This window comes from Pipistrellus kuhlii, unplaced genomic scaffold, assembly GCF_014108245.1.
Source record: "Pipistrellus kuhlii isolate mPipKuh1 unplaced genomic scaffold, mPipKuh1.p scaffold_m20_p_59, whole genome shotgun sequence".
Lineage (NCBI taxonomy): Eukaryota > Metazoa > Chordata > Mammalia > Chiroptera > Vespertilionidae > Pipistrellus > Pipistrellus kuhlii.
The window spans coordinates 1,849,634-1,877,411 of NW_023425561.1; the positions used below are offsets into that span (position 1 = coordinate 1,849,634).

The window sequence follows — 27,778 nt, forward strand, 5'->3', positions numbered from 1 at the left end:
CTGCCCTTCGCTTCCGGTTAAGAAACAGTCACCCTGCCCCAATCTGTTAATTAGGTAACGTCGCCCCTCCTCTTATGCAAATAAGCCGCCCGCCCGCCGAAGCCACGCCCGCCCGCCCCGCCCCCACGCCCGCCCCGCCTGCGCTTCCGCGGCGCCGCCCCGCGGTGGCCTGAGGCCCCGCCTTCTGCAGGTTCCGCTGCGGCACGGCCACCAGGCCCCGCCCCCTGCGGACGCCCGGGGCGGGCGCGGGGGCGGGCGCGGGGGCGGCGCGGGGCGGTTGTGGCCTGAATACCCCTCGTGGGGCCGACCGGAATGTGCACCCTGGGCCGCCTGTCGGGCTCGGTACTTGCCCGTGCGGTCGCCGTCCGTTGCGCGGCAGCGGCGGGAGGCGGAGGGCGCTCAGAAGGAGGCCTCGCGTGGACGCTCGGCGGAGCCCGCGGTTTCAGAAGCGCCGCTGTCGCTATGGCCCCGATCAAGGTGACCGCTGGCCCCGTCCGGCCAGGCCTGACCCCTCTCCCTCTCCCGCCATCTCTCCAGCCCTCCGTGCCGCTGAGGCCGCGGCCCCGGCTCCCCACCCTCCGGCCCCTCTTTTCCTGCCGGGACCGCTCTCCGCCGCCCTAGAGGCTCCCGCGCGTCTGTCCCCGTCCTCTCAACAAACCCACCTTTCTCGCCAGCTTTAAGGGTTTCGTGCTCCATCTCCCGAGGCTGCTCCCGAGGCTTTCGAGGCTTCTCTTCCGCATTCGCTGCGACACCTGTGATGTTGGCGCAACCCTTTCCAGGCGGTGGAATACCATGGCCGCCCCCACCTCTGGACCCTCCCCTGCGCCAGGGTCCCCTTTCAGCCCCCCCACCCCCCCTGCTGTACCCTCTGCACGCTTTTATCAGGCTGTTACCGGGCCTCCCCCGCCCCCCCCGTTCCCCATCTTCTGAAACATTGTCTCTTAGAGCCCTGCCATGCCTCCCCCATCCCGCCACCCACAGCTAATGCCCACGCTTTAGCCCAGCGAGCCTCATATGCTGAACCAGCGCCTTAGAACTACCCCCTTCCCCCCAAAAAACCTCTGAGACCTCCTCCTCCCTCCGCTTCGTCCTATCCCAACCGCCCGCCCTCCCTCCGTCTCCCTCCCGCCATGACACCCTTGCACACTCCCAGGTAGACTGATCTTTCCCTTCCAGAGGTTTCTATTTTAACTCTGTACCTCCTGGATGTAGGGACCTACCCCCACAATCGCCCCCCCAAAAAACAACAACAACACACCGCTTAACTAAACCTTCCCCGCCTTCTGCTGTTCTCATCTTGGGATGGGACATAGACCAGCCAGGATCCTCTCTCTCCATTTTTCAGCCCCTCCCCCCATACAGCCCCCTGACCCTCCCCCTCCTGCCAGTTATCCCACTTCTTTCCTGTAACCCAGACAGCTTGTTGCGAGGTGTTGCAAGGAGTTGCCACACGTGGGAGGCGTTGTCTCCCTTTTCCTGTTGTTACCAACAGGCCCTCAAAGCGGAATGGGGCCAGCCTGAGCCTGGAGGGTGTGGGGTAACAGGGGGAGAGGGAGGGACGCTGGGAGGGGCCTCTGGAAGCTCTGGCAGATCAGACATCCTGTCCTGAGTCAGCCCTGGCCTCGCCTGTCCTGGCTCCCAGGCCTCCGTCCTCCCCTTGACCGCCCCCTGCTTGCCCCCCACTCCCTGACCCTGAACTTGTGTCCTTCCCTCAGGTGGGAGACGCCATCCCGTCCGTGGTGGTATTTGAAGGGGAGCCTGGGAACAAGGTGGACTTGGCCGAGCTGTTCAAGGGCAAGAAGGGGGTGCTGTTTGGAGTCCCTGGAGCCTTCACCCCGGGCTGCTCCAAGGTGAGGCCCTGCCCTCCTGGGGCTCAGCAGGGGGCAGCCTGTGCACACGTCTGCACTGTTCATGGCCCTCCGTGTTGTCCCGCGGCAGCTTGCAGCGGTGTGTGCAGGTGACATGAGGTTAACATGCCAGAGTGTCAGAGAACAAACAGGCTGTGGAAAGGCAGTGGCCTCAGGAGCGGAAGAAAGGGTATTACAGTGAAACCCAACGCCTCTCATTGATCCTGCTGGCTGGCGGGCACTGTGGAGGCGTTCGGTAAATAATTATGCCTACAGGAAATTCACGGCCTTGACCACAGAAATCTTAAGCATGGATCCGAGCTCCCCGTGGCCAGGCTAAAAGGACCCGTGGCTTAGGCAGCTCTCATGGCTGATGAAAGGGTTGGAGCAGGACAGGGAGGAAGCCTGGAGATGAGGCTGGACCCAGGAGAGGAGGCAGCTGTCCCTTTGCTGAGCCTGTGTTTCCCCCCCAGACTCACCTGCCGGGGTTCGTGGAGCAGGCGGCGGCTCTGAAGGCCAAGGGCGCCCAGGTGGTGGCCTGTCTGAGTGTTAACGACGTCTTTGTGACTGAGGAGTGGGGCCGAGCCCACAGCACACAAGGCAAGGTGAGGCGTGGGTCCCGCAGGGGTCAGGGGTCAGGGGCCAGGCGGGAGGCTTTTCTGTGACCTTGACTTTCTCTTTAGATTCGGCTTCTGGCTGACCCCACGGGGGCCTTTGGGAAGGTGAGTACAAACCCCCCCCCCCCCCCCCCCTGCAGCTGGACTGGGCCCCTCGGCCAGGCCTTGGAAGCAGGGATTTAGAGGGTCATGACCCATGTGGGGAGCAGCCAGGGAGTTTGGCTGTTCTTGGGGTTCCTGACCCTTGTTTCTGTCTCTCTTCTTAGGAGACAGATTTGTTACTGGATGACGCACTGGTGCCCCTCTTTGGGAATCGACGGCTCAAGAGGTAAAAGTGGGAGGTTCCCCGTGGGGTTCCCTCTGTTCCCAGCCTCCAGGCCCAGCGCTTGTAACGGGCCCGCCCTCTCTGGCAGGTTCTCCATGGTGATAGAGAACGGGGTAGTGAAGGCCCTCAACGTGGAGCCGGACGGCACAGGCCTCACCTGCAGCCTGGCCCCCAACATCCTCTCGCAGCTCTGAGGCCCTGGCCGGACGGCCCTCTCCTCCTACACCTGCCCAGCCAGGGCGAGGCCCGTCCAGCTTCAGCTGGCCACCACGCGGGAGCCTTAGCCAGACTTCTGCAATAAACACCTGGTTCACGCCTGGCTCCCGGATGTTGAGTTGCTGATTGGCTGTGGCCCAGGCCTCATGCAGTCATAGCTGTGCGGGTGGGGCGGGGACTGGGGGGGACGGCTAGAGGGGACCTTTGCTTAATTTTGGGGCTGGTGAGGGAAGGCCTTTTGGGGGAGGAGTTAGGGAGCACCCGTCCGCAAGCAGAGAAAGGGCCAGTGTTCTGAAGGGCAAGGGAAGGAGCAGACAGAGCGGGCAGAGCTGGAAAGGCCCTAGGCAGCCAGAGCCGGCCTATGCCCAGACTTCTGCATTCGATCTCTGGATACTGGTTGATCTCGTTTAGACCATGAACTCTAGGCTAGGAACTTTGGCTCATGCCCCAGCCCCACCATTTTTCCAGACTGTTGAACCCTCCCAGGAGCACCCACATCCTGGGAAGGCACCTTGGGACCATCTGACTAGCAGAAGGCTTCATCAGTAGAGGCAGTGCTGGTTCAGTCCAGGAGGGCTCCCTGGAAGAGGAGACTAGGTGAAGTGTGGAGGGGAGAAGACGGGGTGAGGCCTGACCAGTGGTGGGCGTACTGTGAGCAGCCGGGGATCAGGGAGGCCGGTGGGATTGGGGCTGGGCTGTTACCTTCTTCAGACCCTGCTCTTGGGCCTTTGCATTTGTCCCGGGAAGCCAAGTGCTTAGCAGCAAGCAGGATTATTAGGCCCCTGCGGTTGGGAGGTCACAGCCTAAGCTGGGGTGCGGGCCATTCAGGTGGGCTATGTTGACGGAGCGTAGATGAAATCAGGAGGTTTTAACTAGAAACAAATGATGATTTATTCAAAGGTTTTAGGGTTTTCAAACCAGAAACACAACGAGGCAATACCCAGAGAGTTCCAGGAAATGGAAGTCAGATTTCTTAGCGATAGAAGCACATTCTTGGGAAGAACGGGGCCTGCAGGCTGGCCTCTGGGTTGGTCTGAGATGTGCTCTGGCCCTGGGCGATGGGGCAGGGGACACACACACCCCTGGCCCCGGGGGAGGGAGGCTCCGAGGGGCTAATCTTTGTGCTTATCTTAAACTGAAGATAAGAGGGCTTATCTTCAGTTTGTAAGAAATGCCTCTTCTGTGAAGGCAATAAAGTGCCTGTGTGTCCAGCTTGACTCACCCAGCACCAGCTCGGAGCCTCCTCCCACCCCCGGGGCTGACCAGGCCGCACTCACGGGGTCAGGGAGAAGGGTGAGGAGGGGCCGTGGAGGTGCTCCGGGAGAGGGTCAGCGGCTGGAGGTGTGCAGGTGGGCTGCTGCCCCACACAACGCGCCCAGCTGAGGGAGAGGAGAGGGCGCTGGGAGCCGGCCGGGGAGGGAGAGCCACAGGCCCACCGCCTCGGGCTGGTGTGGCAGCTCCAGGCGATCGGGGGCCCACGCTGCTCCCTCTGGCTGCGCTGTCACTGTTAACATGTGGGTGCTCGATGCCGGGACCGGTTTGGCTCAATGGATAGAGCATCGGCTTGGGGACTGAAGGGTCCCGGGTTCGATTCCGGTCAAGGGCATGTACCTTGGTTGCGGGCATATCCCCAGTAGGGGGTGTGCAGGAGGCAGCTGATCGATGACTCTCTCTCATCGATGTTTCTGGCTCTCTATCTCTCTCCCTTCCTCTCTGTACAAAATCAATAAAATATATTTAAAAAAAATAAATAAAATAAAATGCAACATAAACTGCACCCTCTAAAAAAAAAAAAAAAAAAAAACAAAAAAAAAAAAAACAAAACAAAAAAAAAACATGTGGGTGCTCGAGCTCCAGCCGCCACAGGTGGGCCAGCCGGCGGGAAGGAGATGAAAGACCTGTGTCAGCTGGCTGAGGTCTCCTGGAGGCCGCCCCGCATCCTTTCCTCGGGCGTCTCGCTGGGCGGAGCGTGCTCGCGTGGCCACGCTAACTGGGAGGCCCTGGGGAAGGCCTCCTTCGCTCCGGGCGCCGTGGGTCTAACTGGAAACCACGGTCTGCGACTAAGCGGCAAAGGAGGGTGAGCAGCCAGCCGTGGCCACGGCGAGGATTGGGCCCGAGCAGAGCGGCCTTGGGGGTTTGGCTCAGTGGATAGAGCGTTAGACTGTGGACTGGGAGGTCCGGGTGTGATTCTGGCCAAGGGCACATGCTCAGGTTGTGGGCTTGATCCCCTGGAGGGATCAAGGACGTGCACCTTGGTTGCAGGCTCCTCCCTGGCTCAGGCCCTGGTCAGGCTCTCTCTCTCACACCGATGTTTCTCTCCCTTTCTCTTCCACTCACCCTAAAAATCCATGGGTGTGCAGGAGGCAGCTGATCAATGATTCTCTCTCATCATTGATGTTTCTCTCCCTTCCTCTCTGAAATCAATTAAAATATATATATTTCTTTTTTAAAGGAGGAGATGAGCCTTAGCTGGTTTGGCTCAGTGGATGGAGCATTTTTATAACATTCAATTCCGGTCAAGGACACATACTTTAGTTGCAGGCTCCCGGCCCTCCTCAGGGGCATGCAGGAGGCAACCAATCATCATGTCTCTCTCACTTCAGTTTCCCTGTCTCTCCCTTTCCCTTCCACTCTCTAAAAAATCAATGGAGCCAAGATCGGTTTGGCTCAATGGATAGAGCGTCGGCTTGGAGACTGAAGGGTCCCGGGTTCGATTCCTGTCAAGGGCATGTGCCTTGGTTGCGGGCATATCCCCAGTAGGGGGTGTGCAAGAGGCAGCTGATCGATGACTCTCTCTCATCGATGTTTCTAACTCTCTACCTCTCTCCCTTCCTCTCTGTACAAAAATCAATAAAATATATTTTTAAAAAAATCAATGGAAAAGTATGCCTGGGTAGGATTGCTTAAAAATAAATAAAAGTTACATTAAAAAACCAAATACCCCCCCCCCAAAAAAACAAACACCCACAAAGTACAGGGAGGCGCCGCTGAGGGGAGGGTGGGAAGGGACATGAGCAGCTAATATTATTTTCACATGGCTCCCTGGGCACTAGGCGGAGGCTGCCTAGAGGAGGGCCGGTGCCAGTGTCCCAGCCGTGGTGAAGGGCTCCGGGGAGGCAGGGCAGGGTCCCCCAGAAGTGTGGGGTGCCCTGGGGAGGGCAGGAAGGGAGAGCTGGCCGAGGGGCAGCCGTGGGGCTGGGATGTGTTCAGCAGCTCCGTCCGGTTCTGCAGGCCACACCCTGTCCCTGGGCACCTGGCCTGGCACTGGGCACTGGGCCCGTCCTCCCTGGCTTCGGCTCCCACTGCCTCCTCCTGCCGCCCCATCTGTCCCACACACTTGGGTGGTGAGGGAGGGAGCCCCTCGGGCTCTAGACCAGAGGCCCTGGAGGCTGCTCCAGTGTTTGAGCCTGGGGCCCAGCCCGTATGGTTAAGGAGCTGCCCGCCCCCCCACCACCCCGGCCCCGGGGTGCTGAGTGCCAGGCGGGCTCTGGGAGAAAACACCGCTCTGACTCAGCCCTTGTTGGGCCAGGGCTCCGGCTGGACCAGGCCACCACCTCCCCTGGCCTCCGTGAGCCCTGTTCCTTCCGGCCCAGCGTCCTCTGCTCCGGCCTTAGGGTCAGACCCTGCTCTTCCGTCCCCGCCCCTCCCCGGCTGTGCAGAGGGGACGCCGAGCCCCAGGCAGGAGGCGGCAGGGACACGGCGGCAGTTCCCCCGTTGTCCGTGTGTCTGCATCTTTCTCTGCTTTTCACCTACTTCTCGGGTCCCCATGCCATGAACTCCCCAAAACCCGCCAGAAAAAGCTATCTGAGAAGGGCACTTACTACGGCACTGAAGCAATGGCAAAAGATGCAAATATGTAAAATATTTGTCAACAAGACAGTTTAAGTCAGCGGTCACCAACCGGTGGCCCAGGAGGTCCGCAAGGCTGGGCCCGCTGGTTTGAGTAACGATGTGTTAGAATTCCACACAGCCAGCCGCCAAGGCCAAGGCCTAGGGTCCTTGCAGCAGTGAGGCAGGTTGCAAAATGTGTTGCCCAACAAGGAGGTGCCCAGCTGTGGGTGTGGTTGCAACCACCTGCTACAGACTTGGGCAGGGACATCCCAGGGGGACACAGAAAACGTGAGGGGGGGATCGAGAACAGGGGCGTTGGGTGTGTCAGGGGAAGACTAAATTTTTCTATACCCTTATGCACTCCTGACATTTTTGATCAGGTATCCGAAAACTTCACAGGAAAAATGTGTTCAAAGGAAGGGGACCCCTGCCAGCCTCTGATGAACATCCCTCCTCAGCTAAGGAGCCTGGAAGTCCCCGCATCCGTGGGTCGGGGGTGAGGGAGCCCCTCGCAGCCTCCACTCCCCCCGCCTCCCTGGCCTGACTCAGCTGAACCAAGCCAGAGAGCCGGCCAGACAGGGCGCTGCCAGGCGTGTCCGGAGTGAGGATGTGAGAGCAATTGCGACACGGCCCCTGCCCCGGGGGCCGAGGAAGCCTGCGGCTAGGAGATGAGGCCCCGAGGGGACGCCCCCGAGGGCTTCCTGGGCTGGAGTCCACGGCGGCATCCAAGCAGAAGTACCATTCACAGGGGGTCCGACGGGGACGGACCCTGATATCCGAACCGCCCGGGAGCGTTTCAGGAACGTCTGAGCCACCCGCTCCGGACTCCTCAGGACGACTCCGAGCGATGGCCCTCTGCGGGTGCACCTCGGTCAGACGGCTCCTGCCGACCCCTGCGTGGCTCCCCTGCCTGGCCGGGCCAGCCCACCCCGGCCCTGAGCATCTTGGCGCCCTGGCCCCTCTGCCTCCCCTCAGTTGGTTCTCTGCTAAGAGCCTTGTGCCGTTGAGAAGTCACTGACCTGAGTCACTGTTTCCTCCTCTGTCCGCTGGCGAGAATCTAGGGTCCGTGTTTCACTCACTTGTCCTGGGCAAACGCATTCCTAAGCTGTGTCAGAACGGCCAGCAGCACCACCGCGTCACTTTGATTTAAATTGGAGATTTAAATGTGAGAAATAAAGTGTTGGAGTCGATGAAACACAAACGATTTCTGGATCTAATGCTGGTCACACTGCCAGCTGCCGCAGAGCCATTGTGCTTCCCTCCCCGCTGCCCGGATTGCCTTCCTCCCTCCCCACTTTGCCTCAGTAACCCAGCCACCCCGATCTCAGCTCTGCTGTTGTTGTTTTTGTATTAATGTTTTTATTGATTTTTAGAGAGAAAACGAGAGAGGGAGGAAGAGAGAGAGGAACATTGATTTGTTGTCTTCTCAGCCAGGGGCCGAACTCACAACCGGCGCATGTGCCCTGACCTGTCAGTGCAGGGAATGATGCCCAACCAACTGAGCCACACTGGCCAGGATTCCATTTATAAAATTTTTATAAGTACTTATTTTTATTTATTTCAGAGAGGAAGGGAGAGGGCAAGATAGAAACTTCAATGATAAGAGGGAATCATTGATTGGCTGCCTCCTGCACACTCACTACTGGGGATCGAGCCCACAACCTGGGCCTGGTGCCCTTAATTGGAATCGAACCCGGGACCCTTTAGTCCACAGGCCAATGCTCCAGTCACTGAACCAAATCCGCCAGGACCACTTATTTTCTTAATTTAAAATTTCTTGTTTATTATTTCAATCTTTTTTCTCTTTCATTGTTGAGCCCTCTGGTGCCTTTCCGGAAGTGAAATCCCCTCTCATCGCTGCTGCGTTACAGAGTGATTTTGGGGTGGCTGTCTCCCCAGGGACCGTGTGGTGAATGAATGTGGCCGGAAGAGAGCAGCGGGGAACGGAGAGGTCCTGACCTGTTGGTCTAGGCCAGTGGTCGGCAAACTCATTAGCCCACGGAGCCAAATATCAGCAGTACAACGACTGGAATTTCTTCTGAGAGCCACATTTTTTAAACTTAAACTTCCTCTGACGCCACTTCTTCAACATAGACTTGCCCAGGCCATGGTATTTTGTGGAAGAGCCACACTCAAGGGGCCAAAGAGCCGCCTGTGGCTCTCGAGCCGCAGTTTGCCCACCACGGGGCCTAAGAGACAACGCTGTTGGTCTCTGAGTGAACTCCTCCCTCAGAAGCCCCACCCACTTCTTTTACAAACAGGACACTGAGGCCCGAGAGGCCACCTGCCCGTGGTCCAGATGCCCCGTCTCAGCCTGGTGCACATAGAATACGGGGTGGGGGCTCGCTGGGAGGGGTGGCATCCAGCCAGGCTTCACGATTGGCGACAGTTTGGCTAAGTCGGAGAAACACCAAGGGCCAGAGAAGCCAGCAAATGAGCAGAGGCAGCGGTGGGCACCCAGACTCACCCACAAGGCTGGGGCCCCTGAGAGGCTCTGGAAGGTGCGAGGCCGAGGATGGGAGACAGAGGCCCAGAGAGGCGGAGACTCACCGGCCGGTGCCCAGGAGCCAGGAGAGCGGAGGGCCTTGCTCTGGGGCCTCGCGTGCCTGTGAGGGGGCCGCGTGGCGAGCGGGGCAGAGGGAGGATCTGGGGGTGCACAGGCCGGCTGCACCCGGAAGGAGGAAGTGGGCAGGGTGTCTGTGGCCGGGCCCGGGATCCCCCACCCGGGACTTCCTCTTCCTCCCGGGCAGGTGTAGCTGCCACAGTGCAACCAGCACCCTGACCCGTCATGGACGGGGGCACGGGACCCAGACTCAGAGACTTCCTGAGTGGGAGCCTGGCCACCTGGGTGAGGCGGCGGGAAGGCGGCGGGGAGGGGAAGTGAGCAGTGGGGAGGGGCTGGGGTTGGGGTGGGGAGGATGGGGCAGAGATGGGCGCTGTGGGGGCTGGACTTACGGATGGGGCTGAAGTCCAGGCAGCTGTGAGGCAGGAATCGGGGCCAGATCTTGGGGTCCAGGGACGTGCAGGGGTTTGGTGAGGAGGGGGCTCCGGGGGCGCAGGGAGCTGGCCAAGGGGCTCAGGATTCACTCTATGATGGGGCTTCGCCTGGGCCAGCTGATGGCTCCCTGCTTCCCACAGGCCCTGGGGCTGGCTGGGCTGGTGGGAGAGGCAGAAGAGCCGGAGGAGGACGAGGAGGAGGAAGGAGAGGGGCCCCTTTGCTCGGAGAAGAGGTTCCTGCGCCTCAGTGATGGGGCCCTGCTCCTCCGGGTGCTGGGCATCATGTAAGGAAGGGGCCTCAAGCTCTGGTGGGCGGGGCCTGAGGCCTGGGGCGGGGCCTGGCTGAGGGGAGGTGGGTCCTCGAGTCCCTTTCCAACTAATGGCCCCCTGTGCCCACAGTGCCCCTGGCTCCCGAGGGGGCCCTGGGGCGATCAGGGGCCAAGGTGACCCGGCAGCCAGTCGGGTGCGGAACCTGAACCACCTGTGGTGCCGCCTGAGGGACTTCTACCAGGTGAGGGCCTGGGTGCGGGAGGCCGAGCCGGGAGCCCCCACCGGAGGGGGAGGCCGTCTCATCTCCCCTCTGCGCCCTCAGGAGGAGCTGCAGCTGCTGGTCCTGTCGGCACCCCCGGACCTTCAAGCCCTGGGGTTTGACCCCTTCTCAGGTACCCTCTCCCAACCCCCCTTCCTGTCTCCCCCTCCGCCGCCTGCTAACCCTGTGGCTTGTGCCCTGCAGAGGAGGCGGTGGAGGAGCTGGAAGGCGTCCTCCGGCTGCTGCTGGGGGCGGCGGTGCAGGTGAGGGCAGCGGCTGGGCGGGCCCAGCGGGGCTGCAGAGGTGGGAGGCTCCGGCGGCCCTCACCCGCCCCCGCTGGTCCCCCTGCAGTGTGAGCACCGGGAACTCTTCATCCGGCACATCCAGGGCCTCAGCCTGGAGGTGCAGAGCGAGCTGGCTGCGGCCATCCAGCAGGTACGGGCCTGCACTGCCTGGGGACTCCCTGCCTCCAGCTTCTTAGGCTGAACGCTCTCCCTCCCGCCCAGGTGACCCAGCCGGGGGCGGGCCTGGTGCTGGCACTGGCTGGGCCCGAGCCTGGGGAGCTGGCACCTGCAGAGCTGGAGATGCTGACCCGGAGCCTGATGGGGACCCTCCTGAGACTGGCACGGGAGCGTGATGTGGGGGCCCAGGTGGGGGCAGTGGGGGTGGGGGACGGTATAGAGAGCCAGGTGGGGGAATGGAGGACCTCGGGGACCCATGTGTGGGGGAGATGGGAGCTGAGGCCCAGCTGTGGGGCTGGGGTTGGGGGTCCTTGGCTGACAGGGCTGTAAGAGCCAAATTCAGATTGTGGTGACAGGGCAGGGGGGGGGCGTAGAGATGGGAGGGAGATGTGGGGGGCACAGGGTAGGTTACTTCTGACCCCTGACCCTTGATCCCCCACAGCGGCTGTCTGAGCTGCTGTTGGAGCGTGCGCCAGCCCCCTTGCTGCCTGAGGCCCCTGCGGGGACCCCCCTGGAGGGCCCCTCCAACCATCTGGCCCTGCAGCTGGCCAACGCCAAGGCCCAGCTGCGCCGCCTGCGCCAGGAGCTGTGAGTGGGAGAGGGACGGCCAGCCCCACGCATACGGGCCGCATCGGGCCAGGGCAGGGCTGGGGGTGCTGTCCCAGGTCCCTCCAGCGTCTCTTTCCTCCAGGGAGGAGAAGGCCGAGCTGCTGCTGGACTCCCAGGAGGAGGTGCAGGGCTTAGAGGCCGAAATCCGCAGGCTCCGCCAGGAGGTGCGTCCGCCACCCTCCCTCACCTTCCCCGCACCTCCTGTCCCATTGCCCCTCCGCCCGGCTCCTCACGCCCCCGATCCCTGCCGCCGCGGCTGGCCGTTCCCAACGCCGCCCCGTCGGCCCAGACCCAGGCGCTGGCGGGCCAGGCCAAGCGGGCAGAGCTGTACCGCGAGGAGGCCGAGGCGCTGCGGGAGCGCGCGGGCCGCCTGCCCCGCCTGCAGGAGGAGCTGCGGCGCCACCGGGAGCGGCTGCAGGCGGCCGAGGCCTGCCGGGGCCAGCTGGAGGTGAGGGCGGAGCCTGCAGGGGAGAGGGCGGGGCCTGCAGGGGAGAGGGGTCCGCCAGGAGGAGCACCTTTGGGCCTGGAACAGGGAGACTCAGGCCTTCCTGAGGGCACGGTCATGGCCAGGAGAGACAGGTGGGAGGGTGTCTGGGACAAGGCCCCCCGGGACTGTGGGGCAGATGGAGGGGGAAGAAGGGTAGGTCCTGGGGAGGAGGGCGGGCCACAGTGGGCGCTGATTAGCAGGTCCCGCCCTAGCTGGTTTAGCTCAGTGGATAGAGCGTCGGCCTGCAGACTGAAGGGCCCCAGGTTCCATTCCAGCCAAGGGCCCGTGCCCAGGTTGCGAGCTCGATCCCCAGTAGGATAAGAGGCAGCCTATCAGTGATTCTCATCATTGATGTTTCTATCTCTATCCCTCTCCCTTCCTCTCTGAAATCAATAGAAATATATATATATATATATATAAAATAGCAGGTCCCGCGGGATGTGACCTGGGAAGGTGGTTTGGGGAGAAGGCGGGGGGTGGGGGGCAGATGCTAGGGGGTGGTACCTGGAAGGGGCAGATGTGGGTCAGGTGGGGGACGGGAGACAGGATGGGGGCCCTGGGTGCCGGGCACAGGAGCCACGGGCCCTGTCCCCCTTCACCCCAGGAGGAGCGGGCGCTGGCGGGGACGCTGGAGGCCGCCCGGGCGCTGCTGGAGGAGCGGCTGGAGGCGGCGCAGGAGCGCTGCGCGCGGCTGCACGAGACGCAGCGCGAGAACCTGCTGCTGCGGACCCGGCTGGGCGAGGCGCACGCGGTGAGCTGACCCCAGGCCCCCCATGACCCCGGGCCCCTCCTCCCGGCGTTCTGCGGGGTCTGACCTGCCTGCCCCCAGGAGCTGGACTCGCTGCGGCAGCAGGTGGGCCAGCTGGTGGAGGAGAACGTGGAGCTGGAGCTGGAGCTTCAGCGGAGCCTGGAGCCGCCGCCGGGCTCCCCCGGGGCGTGTGAGTGGAGCCCCCGTGGAGGGCTGGGCTGGGGGTGCCGGGTGTCCCTGCAGCTGCGGGGGGGGGGGGGAGGGGGGATGGCTTCTGACTCCCCCACTTTCCCCCAAGCCTCTGGGGGTGCAGGGGTGCAGGGAGTGTGGCAGGACTGAGGGTGGGAGGGTTCCTGACCTCATCTCACCCCCCAGCACCCCTGCCGGGAGCGGCCCCCTCCATCCACGATGAAGTGAGGGAGGCGGAGGCCGGGCAGCTGCGGACGCTGGAGCGGGAGAACCGGGAGCTCCGCGCCCTGCTGCAGGCCCTACAGGGGCGGCCCGGAGGCCAGGTGAGCGAGTCCCTTCCCCGCTGTCCTCCCGGGCCTCCCTGGTGGCACCGCTGGCCCTGAGCCTCCCTCTGTGTGCCCTCAGCGCCCCCTGCTGGAGGAGCAGGGTGAGGACGCCGTGGTTCCCGCACTGGCTGTGGCTCCGCAGACCCGGCCGGCCTCAGGCGCTGGTCCTCAGGGCGCGGTTGGCCCCGCGGGGGATGAAGACCCTCCGGCCTTGGACTTGGCTCCCCCAGCATCAGACTCAGCCCTCCAGGGGGCAGCCGAGTGTCCCCAGACATCGGATTCAGACCCTCCAGTGACGCAGAGGCCCCTCCAGATGGCTGCCATGGCCCCCCAGAGCTTAGACCCGGCGCCCCAGGAGTCCCCGGGGGAGGCTGGCCACGGAGCCCCTCTCCAGACCCCTGCCCATGTGCCCCCACCTCAGGGCCCAGAGACCAAAGGTCAGGCCCAGCTGTTGCTGAGAGAAGAGGCTGGGGAGTCAGTGCCCACGGCCCAGGGGCTCAGACACGAGGTCCCTGAGAGCCAGCCGGAACCCCGGGAGCGGCTGGAGAAGCAGCAGCCCCCTGGCCAGAGGCTGCACCTGCCCCGGGAGCACACAGAGGCCCGAGAGCAGGAGCCGCGGCTGGCGGGGATGACCGGGGACCCAGCTCAGCGGCCGGAAATGGCTCCCAAGGCCCAGGCCTTGCTGGAGGCGGGACCAGGCCCAGGGGAGATGGAGGCCCTCAGGGAGGAGGCCCTCCGCGCTGAGCTGGAGGCCCAGGCCCGGAGGCTGGAGGCCCGGGGTGCGGAGGCCGCTCGCCTCGCGGAGGAGCTGGCTGAGGCGCGGAGGGCCGAGGCCGAGGCCCACGGGGAAGCAGAGGCCCAGGCCCGGGAGCAGGCCCGGCTGCGGGAGGCGGTGCAGGCGGCCAGGCGGGAGCTGGAGGCGGCGTCGCGGGAGCGGGAGGCGCTGGCAGAGGCCCTGGCGGCTGCTGGCCGGGAGCGGAGGCAGTGGGAGCGGGAGGGGCCCCGGCTGCGGGCCCGGGCCGAGGCCGCCGAGGAGCGGCTGCAGGTGCTGGAGCAGGAGAGCCAGCAGCGCCGGGAGCAGGCCGAGAGGGAGCGCCGGGAGCAGCAGGCCCTCAAGGAGGTACGTGGGGCTTCTATCCCTCCGGGGCCGGGAAATGGGTTCCAGGCCCACGGGAGCCGGTGGCTGGAGTTTTGGGTTATTCATTCCATTCGGCCTCTTTGCCCAGCACCGAGCCGGGCTGGAGATAAGAAGACGAAGTCCGATCCTGCCTTCCAAAGGCTCGCCTGGCCTGGGAAAGGGCAGGTGCCCCGCCCCATCAGATGGGGTGACTTTGGAGCGGATGAGAGTGTGGGCAGGGAGCCGGGGTGCCTGGGTGCAAATCCTGGCTCTCTGACCTCAGCAGTCACTCCCCTGCACCCCAGTGCCTCCTTCTGTAAAAGGAGGGGTGGTACTCTTTTTAAAAAATATATATATATATTTTATTGATTTTTTACAGAGAGGAAGAGAGAGGGATAGAGAGTTAGAAACATCGATGAGAGAATCATTGATCAGTTGCCTCCTGCACACCCCCTACCGGGGATGTGCCCGCAACCAAGGTACATGCCCTTGACCCGAATTGAACCCGGGACCTTTCAGCCCGCAGGCTGACGCTCTATCCACTGAGCCAAACTGGTTCCAGCGAGGGGTGGTACTCTTGGTGGCTGCCTGGCGGGACCTGTGGGGGACCAAGGGAGAGAGGGGTGGGAGGCCTGGTTCATGCTGGCCGGCATGTTGGTTATAAGAGAGGGTGCTGTGGGAGCCTGCGGGAGAGGGAGCTGGTGCCGGGGTGGGGCGAGAGGCTTTGGGGAGGGTTCTGAGGAAGGTCAAGATCCCATTAGATGATCCTAACTGGTTTGGCTCAGTGGACTGAAAGGTCTCAGGTTCGATTCCGGTCAAGGGCATGTATTTGGTTGCGGGCACATCCCCAGTAGGGGGTGTGCAAGAGGCAGCTGGTCGATGTTTCTCTCTCATCAATGTTTCTAGCTATCTTTTTCCCTTCCTCTCTGTAAAAAATTAATAAAATATTAAAAAAAAAAAAAAAAGATCCCGCTAGATGGGAAAGGACATTTCCTCCCCAGGAACAGCCTGTGCGAAGAGTGAAGGCACTGAAGGAGGAGTAGGGGCTGAGAGGTGTGTGGGCCAACTTTTGGGGTGTTAGTGCTCCATCCCCAGGCAGGGAGAGCCGGCAGGGAGAGCCACTGGTGCGTGGGCTGGGCTTGAGGAGGGCACCTCGGTGTGCAGCTCCTGTGGTCCAGGTGGCTGGTGAGGCTGGCTGGCCCCGGACGGGAAATGGAAGGGAGAGGAGGCCTGGGAACCCCTTTATTCATTCATTCGAGCATGTGCGTGGGTGTCTCCTGGTGGCCAGGCCTGTACCAGGCAGCCAGCGCGCCTAACCTGGGGTGGAGACGGGCGTGCCGGGAGCCGGAAGCCGTGTTGGCCCAGGAAGCACACCGGGAGGGAAGGCCTGGGGGAGGGAGGGATGGCAGTGAGCAAGGAGGCGGTGCAATGGGTTTGCAGGGCGGAACCTGAGGAGGGCAGTGAGGAGGTGAGGACCCAGTCAGCCGGGTCCTGGTTGCAGCTGTTTCCATGAGGCAATGGAGCGGAGTGGTCAGGGCCGGGTGGGGAAGGCCCCTCAGAGGGCTCGGGGGAGGCATGAGGCAGTGCGATGGGTGTCGGGGTCTCGAGTCAGGGCTGTGGGGAGGGTGTGCCTCAGACAGGGATGGAATCTTCCTTGAGCATCCCTAAGGTACTGAGGCTCAGAGAGGAGGAGTCATCGGATCTGAGACTCCTCCCAGGGGAGAGAGGTGGGGTACAACACACTGTTGGGTTGACCCCCGCAGCTGGGCACTGTGCAGGACGGTCTGGGGAATGTGCAAATTGGGGGTGTGGGTAAGAGAGCAAGTCTGAGAGGCTGTCTCTGGGGTCCACTCTGAAGGCTGTGACTGAGGTGCTGTCAGGCAGGCCTGGGTTATGGCCTGAACCCCCTTCTTACCAGCTCTGTGGCTGTTGGCAAGTTACTTAACCTCTCTGAGTCTTGGTTTACTCACCTGTCAAACCAGAATCAAAAGGACCTGCCTCCCGGGATGCTGTAAGACAGTGGCTGAGGCGAGCGTGGGCAGCAGGAGAGGGAATGCCAGCAGGTGGGCCGTGAGGGGGAGGGGGAGGGTGGGGCTGGTGGCTGGAAGAGCCAGCTCCGAGGACTGAGTGGGCGGAAGAGGCTGAGGACCAAGTGGGGAATTTGGTGAGATTTCCTGGTCGGAGCACTTCCTGGTGATAAGTGGCTGTGGCGCAGGAGGAGGTGACCAGCCAGGGAACCAGGGAACCAGGTCAGAGAACCAGGAGCCGAGGGCGTTGTCCAAATGGGCCTCCTGGACTGGGTGGAGACCAGGAGGTGCACGGAGAGGGTACAGAGGGCTGTGGCCAGGGCCTGGGCAAGGGCAGAGCAGGACTCTGGGCAGAGGCTCAGTTCTTCTTCATTTACTGGTCTTCTTACCCTCAGGCCTTGTCTGTCAGCAGCAGGGCATCATGGGACTTGTAGTTTTTCCAGTGAGAGGCAGTAGGCAAAGGTGTCTGGAAGTGCATTGCTTCTGAGGGGAGACCTGAGGGGAGGGGGCTTGCTAAGCCAGGAAGATCAGAGCCGAGGCTTGGCTTCCGGAGGCAGGATTTGTCGGGCTGCTTGCTCAGAGCTGGCCTTTCCCTGTGGTTTATCCTGCCAGGACCCCCACGTCTCAGAATGGTTTGGTCTACCTCCCCTCTGGGGTCCACAGCTCCAATCGGGCCTCCTGCCGCATTCTGCAATGGTGTGGCCCAACTGCCAGAGGCCTTGGGCCCTGGCATCTCTGTCTCCTCACCCCCCCCCCCCCCCCAGCCCCACTGTGGTTAGGCCTGGTGCTCACCAAGTTCCTGTCTGCTGTGGCCATCCCCTGTGGCCCAGGGCTCTCTCCAGATCTGCTTCCGCAGCGCCCCCCTTTCCTTCATGGTTAGGGTGGCCTTCCCACGCAGGGCATGTCCACCTGCCCCTGAGCACAACAGGAAGCAAGAGCTCAGAGAGGTGAAGACTCAGAGCGGGGCCTCTGACTCCGGCCCGGGGGCCTCCCTCATGCCCTGCCGGGCTTCCAATCCCCAGTTCTTCATACCCACTGCCCAGCGACCGGGCTTTGCTCCCATTTTACAGACCTGGGAGTAGAGGCCCGAAGGGGAAAGCTGTTTGTCTAGGGGGGCAGAGCAAGGACAGAAAGCCAGGTCCCCTGGCTCTCAGGCCTCTGTGTGTGTCTGTCCACCCCCGGGTGATGGCCTTGGCATGTCCTCGGGCCCTGAGCCCCTCTGTCTGCCCTCAGGAGCTTGAGAAGGCTGTGGTGCGGGGCCAGGAGCTGGGGGCCCGGCTGGAGCGTCTGCAGAAGGAGCTGGAGCAGGCGTCTCAGGAGCGCCAGGAGTTTCTCCGGGAAAAAGAGTTTCAGCAGCAGAGGTGGGGGCATCGCCCGGGGGGCAGAGCGCCCAGGCAGAGGCACGGCGAGGGTAGATGCCGAGGCCTCTCCTGCAGGTACCAGGGCCTGGAGCAGCGGATGAAAACGGAGCTGCAGGCCGCGGCCACCAGCAAGGAGGAGGCGCTGAGGAAGCTCAAGGCGAGGGCCCAGAAGCTGGAAGAGGAGCTGTCCCAGGTGAGGCCTGGCCCTGGGAGCCGGGGCCTCGTCCCGCCCTCTCTGCGTCCTGCACACAGACATGCCCGGCCGCTGGGCCCCGTCCCTCCAGAGGCCCCGTCCCTCCAGAGGCCCCTCTGGTCTTGCCCCTCAATTCCTGGCCCGCTGCTTCCTTGGGGCCTGTTGGGAGGAGCACTGAGCTGAGCGTCAGGCTGACTCTGCCACGGCCGTGTGGTTTCTGGGCCTTGTCTCCTCCAAGGACAGCACTGGAGGCTTTGTCCTGAGGTGATTGCTCTGTCTTTCTTGCTTGGCTCTCCCCCCCCGCCCCCCTCACTTCCTAGTGAGCTCAATCGCTCTTGTCGTCGTCCTAAGTCAGTCGTTATTTCTGACACCCCTGCAGCGTGGGGGCTCAGGGCCCAGCACTGGGGTGTGGTGGAGCCCAATGTCAGGCTGCCGCATGCAAGGGAGCCCACGGGTCACCTGGCACAGAGGCAGGAAAATGGTGACTGTCACAGGGGGCGCCAGGGGCCAGTGGGCACCCGGCAGACTGGCTCGCTGGCTTGGCCTGGGGCTGGTCGGGGAGGCTTTCTGGAGAAAGTGATGTTGAACCTGGGGCCCCGAGGAGGAGCAGCAGCTGCGGGAGGAGCAGCAGGCGCAGGTCGCATGCTGTGGCCCCGAGAGAAGGTGGCAAGGGCAGGACCGAGTGATGGAGCTACGGGAGCCAGGAGTGCGGGCTTGTGGGCAAGGTCCCCCGTCCAGGTCCCGTGCCATCGCCATGCACGGCCACTCCCCCGCGTGACCTCCGGGGCCTCTCCCTGCAGCTGCGCCAGGGCCCCGTGGGGCTGGAGCCCAAGGAGCAGGCCGAGCCGAGGACCCCGGAGGCCCAGAGCGGGCGGCTCATCCAGGTGGAGCGCAGTGTGAGTGGTGGGTGGTGGTGGGTGGTGGTGGGCGCGGGGGCGGCGGTGGGCAGAGGCCGGGCCACCAACGCCCCTCTGTGCCGCGCAGAATGCAACGCTCGAGGCTGAGAAGACGGCTCTGCAGGGGCAGCTGCAGGTGCTGGAGGGGCAGCTGGGAAGCCTGCAGGGGCGTGCCCAGGAGCTGCTGCAGCAGAGCCAGCAGGCACAGGAGCACAGCAGTCGCCTGCAGGTGGGAGCCGGCTGGGTGCCCGTCCCCACCGAGCCCTGCCCACTTACCACTGTTCCCTGCCCCTTTGGTATCATTTCCTGCTTTTCCCCTGCCTCAGCTCCCAGGCAGCTATCCTTCCGACCCCTGCCCACTCCCCTCCCCCTCTCTGCTGCCTCCAGCCCCCACGTCTGTGCCCTGTTTCCCTGCCTCAGGCCCCTTCTCCACCGCCAGCCGTTAGTCCCCCCGCTCTCTGGGCCAGGCAGCCCCGTCTGTCACATCCTGCGTGTGCCCCCCGCCCTCCCCCCCACAGCCCGGCACCTGCCATGATACCGCCCCCTCTCCTTGCCCATGTGCCTCTGCCTCTGGCTCCCTGCCGCCCCCCCCCACCCCCAGCCCTCTGCCTCCTCCGCAGCGCTGTCTCCTGGCCCTCTGCCCGCCCCTGTCGCTTGCTCCCTCTCCGGCCTGGGCCCCACTCCCTCCTCTGCCCCAGGCCGAGAAGTCTGCGCTGGAGCTGCAGGGCCAGGAGCTGCACAGGAAGCTGGAGGTGCTGGAGGCAGAGGTGCAGGCTGCACGGCGGTCCCAGGAGGAGACCCGCGGGCAGCAGCAGGCGCTGCTGCGGGACCACGAGGCACTGGTCGAGCTGCAGCGGCGGCAGGAGGCCGAGCTGGAGGCGCTGCTGGCCCGGCACCGGGACCTCAAGGCCAACATGCGGGCCCTGGAGCTGGCCCACCGGGAGCTGCAGGGCCGGTGAGTCTCCCCCGGACGGAAGCACTGGCCCCGGTGCCACCTCCAGGCTGTGCCTCCTTGGGAGCGGCGAGCTCGGGCAGCAGGTCCTGGCAGACCCCAGGTGCAGGCAGCCCGGCTGCCTGCCTGCCCGGACCCAGGCCCGCAGCCCCCTCAGCCTCTGTCCGTCCCAGGCACGAGCAGCTGCAGGCCCAGAAGGCCAACGTGGAGGCACAGGAGCAGGCCCTCCTGGCGGAGCGCGAGCGCCTGATGCAGGACGGCCACCGGCAGCGCGGCCTGGAGGAGGAGCTGCGGAGGCTGCAGAGCGAGCACGACAGGTACCAGCGGCACGGCCAGCCGCCAGCCGTCCCCGGGCCCCCCAGGGCTGCCCGTGCAGTGCGGGTGGGGAGCAGGCACCGTCCCTGTGAGGGCCTGCGCTGCCCTCCCTGGCACAGCCCTCTGGCCCTGGCTGGGGGGCTGTGCCAGGTGTGAGCTGAGGTGTGAGCACCTCTCCTGTCCCCACAGGGCGCAGCAGCTGCTGGCAGAGATGTCCCGGGAGCGAGGGGAGCTGCAGGGCGAGCGCGGGGAGCTGCGGGGCCGGCTGGCGCGGCTGGAGCTGGAGCGGGCACAGCTGGAGCTGCAGAGCCAGCGGCTGCGTGAGAGCAACCAGCAGCTGGACCTGAGCGCCTGCCGGCTGACCACGCAGTGTGAGGTGTGAGGGCGGGTGTGAGGTGTGAGGGCGGTGTGAGGTGTGTGAGGGGCGGTGTGAGGTGTGAGGGGGGTGTGAGGTGTGTGAGGGGCGGTGTGAGGTGTGAGGGGCGGTGTGAGGCGTGAGGGGCGGTGTGAGGCGTGAGGGGCGGTGTGAGGCGTGAGGGGCGGTGTGAGGTGTGAGGGGCGGTGTGAGGTGTGAGGGGCGGTGTGAGGCGTGAGGGGGGTGTGAGGTGTGAGGGGCGGTGTGAGGTGTGTGAGGGGCGGTGTGAGGTGTGAGGGCGGTGTGAGGTGTGAGGGGGGTGTGAGGTGTGAGGGGCGCTGTGAGGTGTGTGAGGGGCGGTGTGAGGTGTGTGAGGGGCGGTGTGAGGTGTGAGGGGCGGTGTGAGGTGTGAGGGGCGGTGTGAGGTGTGAGGGCGGTGTGAGGTGTGAGGGGGGTGTGAGGTGTGAGGGGCGGTGTGAGGTGTGTGAGGGGCGGTGTGAGGTGTGAGGGGCGGTGTGAGGTGTGTGAGGGGCGGTGTGAGGTGTGAGGGGCGGTGTGAGGTGTGAGGGGCGGTGTGAGGTGTGTGAGGGGCGCTGTGAGGTGTGTGAGGGGCGGTGTGAGGTGTGTGAGGGGCGGTGTGAGGTGTGAGGGGCGCTGTGAGGTGTGTGAGGGGCGCTGTGAGGTGTGTGAGGGGCGCTGTGAGGTGTGTGAGGGGCGGTGTGAGGTGTGAGGGGCGCTGTGAGGTGTGAGGTGTGAGGGGCGGTGTGAGGTGTGAGGGGGGTGTGAGGTGTGAGGTGTGAGGGGCGGTGTGAGGTGTGAGGGGCGGTGTGAGGTGTGAGGGGCGGTGTGAGGTGTGAGGGGCGGTGTGAGGTGTGAGGGGGGGGTGTGAGGTGTGAGGGGCGGTGTGAGGTGTGTGAGGGGCGGTGTGAGGTGTGAGGGGCGGTGTGAGGTGTGTGAGGGGCGGTGTGAGGTGTGAGGGGCGCTGTGAGGTGTGAGGTGTGAGGGGCGGTGTGAGGTGTGAGGTGTGAGGGGCGGTGTGAGGTGTGAGGGGGGTGTGAGGTGTGAGGGGCGGTGTGAGGTGTGAGGGGCGGTGTGAGGTGTGAGGTGTGAGGGGGGTGTGAGGTGTGAGGGGCGGTGTGAGGTGTGAGGGGCGGTGTGAGGTGTGTGAGGGGCGGTGTGAGGTGTGAGGGGCGGTGTGAGGTGTGAGGTGTGAGGGGCGGTGTGAGGTGTGAGGGGCGGTGTGAGGTGTGAGGGGTGTTAGGGGCGGTGTGAGGTGTGAGGGGGGTGTGAGGTGTGTGAGGGGCGGTGTGAGGTGTGAGGGGCGGTGTGAGGTGTGAGGGGCGGTGTGAGGTGTGAGGTGTGAGGGGCGGTGTGAGGTGTGTGAGGGGCGCTGTGAGGTGTGAGGTGTGAGGGCGGTGTGAGGTGTGAGGGGCGGTGTGAGGTGTGAGGGGTGGTGTGAGGTGTGAGGGGGGTGTGAGGTGTGTGAGGGGGGTGTGAGGTGTGTGAGGGGCGGTGTGAGGTGTGAGGGGGGTGTGAGGTGTGTTAGGGGCGGTGTGAGGTGTGAGGGGCGGTGTGAGGTGTGAGGGGCGGTGTGAGGTGTGAGGGGCGCTGTGAGGTGTGAGGTGTGTGAGGGGCGGTGTGAGTTGTGTGAGGGGCAGTGTGAGGTGTGTGAGGGGCAGTGTGAGGTGTGAGGGCAGAGGTGGCCGGAACAGCGCTGGGGGGCTGGGGCTGGGGACCGAGTGAGGGCATGTGAAGGAGCCACTCCGAGCCCCGTTAACCCCGCCTGCCTGCTGCCTGCCCCCAGCTGCTGACAGAGCTGCGGAGCGCCCAGGAGGAGGAGAACCGGCAGCTGCTGGCCGAGGTGCAGGCCCTGAGCCGGGAGAACCGGGAGCTCCTGGAGCGCAGCCTGGAGAGCCGGGACCACCTGCACCGGGAGCAGCGCGAGTACCTGTGAGCGGCGGGGGCGGGGCGGGGCGGTGGGCGGGGTCAGCGGACGGGGCTGCAGTCTGGAGGGCAGTGGGCGGGGCGGTGGGCGGGGTCAGCGGGTGGGGGTCAGCGGGCGGGGGCAGCAGTCTGGAGGGCAGTGGGCGGGGGCAGTGGGTGAGGGTCAGCTGGTGGGGTCAGCGGGCGGGGGCAGCAGTCTGGAGGGCAGTGGGTGGGGGCAGTGGGTGAGGGTCAGCTGGTGGGGGTCAGCGGGTGGAGGGCAGAGGGCGCGGGCAGTGGGTGCTGGCCCTGAAGACACATGTGGTTGTTCAGGGGCAGACGCCCAGGGAGTCCTGGGCTGACCCGGGGCTGGGCAGTGGCAGTGCCCCCCACACAGGCGGGACAGTGCTACGTGCGGGCTGTGCCTGCTGGCAGCTGAGCCCCCTCCGGCCCGGCCTCAGGCTGCTCCCCGCCCCCCCCAAACCCCCCCTCCCCCACCCCCCGCAGGGACCAGCTCAACGCCCTGCGCCGGGAGAAGCAGAAGCTGGTGGAGAAGATCATGGACCAGTACCGTGTGCTGGAGCCGGGGCCCCTGCCCCGGACCAAGTGAGTGGTCCCTTCACCCCTGTGTGGGGCCCCCAGCCTGGCCTGCCTGCCCTCGGGCCTGGCCCAGCACAGTCCGGGCCCTGAGGGTTTGCCTGGCCTCTCATCCCCGCCTTCCCCCCTCTGTGCCCTCTCCTCCCTCTCCCCGCCTTACCCCTCTGTGCCCTCTCTGTGCCCCCTCTGTGCCCTCTCCTTCCCCCCCCGCCTCACCCCTCTGTGCCCTCTCCCCGCCTTACCCCTCTGTGCCCTCTCCTTCCCCCCCCGCCTTACCCCTCTGTGCCCTCTCCTTCCCCCCCCCCCGCCTTCCCCCCTCTGTGCCCCCCCTCCCTCCCCCCGCCTCACCCCTCTGTGCCCTCTCTCCCTCCCCCCGCCTCACCCCTCTGTGCCCTCTCCTCCCTCCCCCCGCCTTACCCCTCTGTGCCCTCTCCCTCCCCCCGCCTTCCCCCCTCTGTGCCCTCTCTGTGCCCCCTCTGTGCCCTCTCCTTCCCCCCCGCCTTCCCCCCTCTGTGCCCTCTCCTCCCTCCCCCCGCCTTACCCCTCTGTGCCCTCTCCCTCCCCCTGCCTTCCCCCCTCTGTGCCGTCTCCCTCCCCCCGCCTTCCCCCCTCTGTGCCCTCTCCCTCCCCCCGCCTTCCCCCCTCTGTGCCCTCTCCCTCCCCCCGCCTTTACCCCCCTCTGTGCCCTCTCTCCCTCCCCCCGCCTTACCCCCTCTGTGCCCTCTCTCCCCCCCCCGCCTTACCCCCTCTGTGCCCTCTCTCCCTCCCCCCGCCTAACCCCTCTCCTGCCTCTCTCCCCCCCCCCGCCTTAACCCCCTCTGTGCCCTCTCTCTCCCTCCCCCCGCCTTACCCCTCTGTGCCCTCTCTCCCCCCCCCCGCCTACCCCTCTGTGCCCTCTCCCCTCCCCCCGCCTCACCCCTCTGTGCCCTCTCCCTCCCCCCGCCCTCACCCCTCTGTGCCCTCTCTCTCCCTCCCCCCCGCGCTCACCCCTCTGTGCCCTTCTCTCTCCCTCCCCCCGCCCACCCCCGCTGTGCCCTCCTTCCTCCCGCCACCCGCCTCACCCCTCTGTGCCCTCTCCCTCCCCCCCCCTCACCCCTCACCCTCTGTGCCCTCTCTGTGCCCCCCTGTGCCCTCTCCTTCTCCCCCCCGCCTTCCCCCTCTCTGCCCCCCCTCCCTCCCCCCCGCCTTACCCCTCTGTGCCCTCTCCCTCCCCCTGCTTCCCCCTCTGTGCCGTCTCCCTCCCCCCGCCTTCCCCCCTCTGTGCCCTCTCCCTCCCCCCGCCTTCCCCCCTCTGTGCCCTCTCTCCCTCCCCCCGCCTTACCCCTCTGTGCCCTCTCTCCCTCCCCCCGCCTTACCCCCTCTGTGCCCTCTCTCCCTCCCCCCGCCTTACCCCTCTGTGCCCTCTCCCTCCCCCCGCCTTACCCCTCTGTGCCCTCTCTCCCTCCCCCCGCCTCACCCCTCTGTGCCCTCTCCCTCCCCCCGCCTCACCCCTCTGTGCCCTCTCCCTCCCCCCGCCTCACCCCTCTGTGCCCTCTCTCCCTCCCCCCGCCTCACCCCTCTGTGCCCTCTCCCTCCCCCCCCGCCTCCCCCCCTGTGCCCCCTCTCCCTCCCCCCGCCTTACCCCTCTGTGCCCTCTCCCTCCCCCCGCCTCACCCCTCTGTGCCCTCTCTCCCTCCCCCCGCCTTACCCCCTCTGTGCCCTCCCCCCCCCCCCCCCGCCTTACCCCTCTGTGCCCTCTCTCCCTCCCCCCGCCTCACCCCTCTGTGCCCTCTCTCCCTCCCCCCGCCTTACCCCTCTGTGCCCTCGTCTCCCTCCCCCCGCCTCACCCCTCTGTGCCCTCTCTCCCTCCCCCCGCCTTCACCCCTCTGTGCCCCCTCCCTCCCCCCGCCTCACCCCTCTGTGCCCTCTCTCTCCCCCCCCGCCTCAGCCCATCTGTGCCCCTCTCCCTCCACCCCCCCCTCCCCCTCTGTGCCCTCTCTCCCTCCCCCCGCCTCCCCCCTCTGTGCCCTCTCCTCCCCCCCCGCCTCACCCCTCTGTGCCCTCTCTCCCTCCCCCCGCCTCACCCCTCTGTGCCCTCTCCCCCCCCCCGCCTCACCCCTCTGTGCCCTCTCTCCCTCCCCCCGCCTTACCCCTCTGTGCCCTCTCTCCCTCCCCCTGCCTTACCCCTCTGTGCCCTCTCCCTCCCCCCGCCTCACCCCTCTGTGCCCTCTCTCCCTCCCCCCGCCTTACCCCTCTGTGCCCTCTCTCCCTCCCCCCGCCTTACCCTCTGTGCCCTCTCTCCCCGCCTGACCCCCTCTGTGTGCCCTCTCCCTCCCCCCGCCTTACCCCTCTGTGCCCTCTCTCCCTCCCCCCACCTTACCCCTCTGTGCCCTCTCCCTCCCCCCGCCTCACCCCTCTGTGCCCTCTCTCCCTCCCCCCGCCTCACCCCTCTGTGCCCTCTCCCTCCCCCCGCCTTACCCCTCTGTGCCCTCTCGCTCCAGGAAGGGCAGCTGGCTGGCAGACAAGGTGAAGAGGCTGATGCGGCCCCGGCGGGAGGGGGGCCTCCCCGGGGGGCCGCGCCTGTGGGCCGATGGTGCCGGCAGCACCGAAAGCCTGGGGGCCCCCGAGGCGGAGCTCTCCGAGGGCAGGGAGGCGGATGGGCCAGGTGGGTCTGGGGCCAGGTGCCCGGTGGTCCCTCCCCGTGTCCCTCCCCGCCGCCTGCTCCGCTGCCGGCCTCCTCCTGTGCAGCTGAGCACCTGCCCCATCGCCTCCCATTCGCCCCCGCCCGCCCCCCCATGGTTCCCGTGGTGCTTGGCTCCGCGTCCCAGTGCGTCTCCTCCGCCACCTCCTCCTGCCGCGCTGCCCCCGCCAGTCCTGCCCGCCCCGCGGTGCCTGGGACCCGGAGCCGGGGGCTTTAGTGAGGGGCCCTTATTCCAGTGACAGGCGAGGAGGCCGAGGCCCAGGGCGGGGAAGCGCCTGGCTCAAGGTCACCGAGTGAGTTAGTGTCAGAGCCAGAGAGGGCCCGGCCTCGGGTCACCCAGACCCTCTTCCCCGCCTCTGCCGCCTCCTCTCCCGGCCTGCGGCTTCACCTGCTGCCTCACTCTGCTCCCCCTGCCCCCCGGCACTGCGCTCACACCCGTGTCCACACCCACGCTCACACCCATGTCCACACCCACGCTCACACCCGTGCCCACACCCATGCCCACACCCACGCTCACACCCGTGCCCACACCCATGCCCACACCCACGCTCACACCCGTGCCCACACCCGTGCCCACACCCATGCCCACACCCGTGCCCACACCCGCGCTCACACCCGTGCCCACACCCGTGCCCACACCCGTGCCCACACCCATGCCCACACCCATGTCCACACCCGTGTCCACACCCGTGCCCACACCCATGCCCACACCCATGCCCACACCCGTGCCCACACCCGTGCCCACACCCATGCCCACACCCATGCCCACACCCGTGCCCACACCCGCGCTCACACCCGTGCCCACACCCGTGCCCACACCCATGCCCACACCCATGTCCACACCCGTGCCCACACCCGTGTCCACACCCGTGCCCACACCCATGCCCACACCCATGCCCACACCCGTGCTCACACCCGTGCCCACACCCTGCCCACACCCGCGCCCACAGCCGTGCCCACACCCGTGCCCGCCTCTTGCAGGGTCCCCCGCCCCCGCGCCCATGCGCCGGGCCCAGAGCTCCCTCTGCCTGCGGGACGAGACCCTGCTGGGTGGGCGGCGGCGGAAGCTCAGCTCCAGGTTCCCCGTGGGGCGCAGCTCCGAGTCCTTCAGCCCCGGGGACACCCCCCGGCAGCGGTTCCGACAGCGCCACCCGGGCTCCCAGGGCAAAGGTGAGGGCCCGGGTCCCGCTTCCCGCGGCCCCGGCGGCTCCTGGGGGAGGGGCGCCCCCGCCCTGTCCGGTCCCTGCGGCCAGTAGCTGCCCTGTGTCCCGCAGGACCTGGCGCGGGATGGGACGGCTCCATTGAGACGCTGGCGGAACAGGAAGCAGGCGCCGGCCGAGAGGGTGAGGGGCGTCTGCCCTGTGTGTGGCCCTGGCAGTGCCCACTCATCCCTTCACCCACCGGGCAAACAGCCTCTCCCGGTGCCAGGGGTGTGCCAGCGGGGCCGACGGGGAACGTTGTGGGTAGGGGGCAGGCGGTAAGCCATATGCATGAGGATAGCAATGACACAATAGCCCAACAGAAATAAGACGTGAGCTGCATGTAGTTTAAAAGCTTCTGGTAGCCTCATCAGAAAAAGCAGAGACAGGTAAGCCTAATAGCATGTTATTTAACCCAGTCGGCCCGAAGTACCGCCATTTTAACACGCAGTCAGGGTGAAAGGTCATTGCCGGAGTATTTTATACTCTTTCCGTCCGAAGTCTTTGCAGTCCGTTGTTGTTTTGCTCTCGACCTGAGTGTTAGGAAGTGGCTGCTCTGGGACAGTGAGGCCGGAGCACTGGGTGGGGTGCAGTTAATTAGGTGCCCGAGGTAGGCGGAGGGAGGGGGCGAAGTCGGAGCAAAGACGGGAGGTGAACGCGGGCCGAGTTGCTGTGTGTGGGAGCAGCATTCCCCGCTGGGTGCAGCCGGGAGGCAGGGGGCGCGGAGGGCACGGAGGAGGGCCTGTGGCAGGTCCGGGGGGCAGTCCCCGAGGGCGCGGGCCTGAGCTGAGCCGAGCCTCTCCTTCCAGGCCTCGAGGTGCAGGACCCGGAGAAGCCCCCTCTCACCCCTTCCCTCAGCCAATGACACCACGTGGACCGGAAGCTGGGGAACGCAGAGTCCCACCCGGGGCCCCAGACAGCCCGTGAACGTGGGGAGCCAGGGCGACTGGGGCCAGGCCCTGGACAAGGCCTGGGCCCCGG

At 65.5% G+C, this 27,778-nt stretch overlaps 2 protein-coding genes across 2 annotated transcripts; both read left to right on the forward strand.

The window, feature by feature from the left end:
* Window positions 1–250: 250 nt before the first annotated feature.
* PRDX5 (peroxiredoxin 5) lies at window positions 251–3,102 on the forward strand. The gene is made up of 6 exons (XM_036417362.2): window positions 251–477; window positions 1,716–1,850; window positions 2,321–2,452; window positions 2,531–2,569; window positions 2,731–2,792; window positions 2,878–3,102. The coding sequence occupies exons 1-6, from the start codon at window positions 313–315 to the stop codon at window positions 2,981–2,983; spliced, it is 639 nt and encodes a 212-aa protein (XP_036273255.1). The 5' UTR covers window positions 251–312; the 3' UTR covers window positions 2,984–3,102.
* Window positions 3,103–9,492: 6,390 nt separating this feature from the next.
* Window positions 9,493–27,691, forward strand: CCDC88B (coiled-coil domain containing 88B). Its single transcript, XM_036417318.2, has 27 exons — window positions 9,493–9,684; window positions 9,975–10,117; window positions 10,233–10,344; window positions 10,426–10,495; window positions 10,567–10,625; window positions 10,714–10,797; window positions 10,869–11,012; window positions 11,266–11,411; window positions 11,515–11,596; window positions 11,722–11,880; window positions 12,524–12,670; window positions 12,749–12,857; window positions 13,043–13,179; window positions 13,262–14,302; window positions 17,560–17,687; window positions 17,763–17,880; window positions 18,681–18,776; window positions 18,865–19,005; window positions 19,475–19,731; window positions 19,902–20,045; window positions 20,233–20,419; window positions 22,203–22,348; window positions 22,829–22,927; window positions 25,399–25,562; window positions 26,580–26,768; window positions 26,873–26,941; window positions 27,607–27,691. The coding sequence occupies exons 1-27, from the start codon at window positions 9,625–9,627 to the stop codon at window positions 27,660–27,662; spliced, it is 4,287 nt and encodes a 1,428-aa protein (XP_036273211.1). The 5' UTR covers window positions 9,493–9,624; the 3' UTR covers window positions 27,663–27,691.
* The last annotated feature ends 87 nt before the right edge of the window (window positions 27,692–27,778 follow it).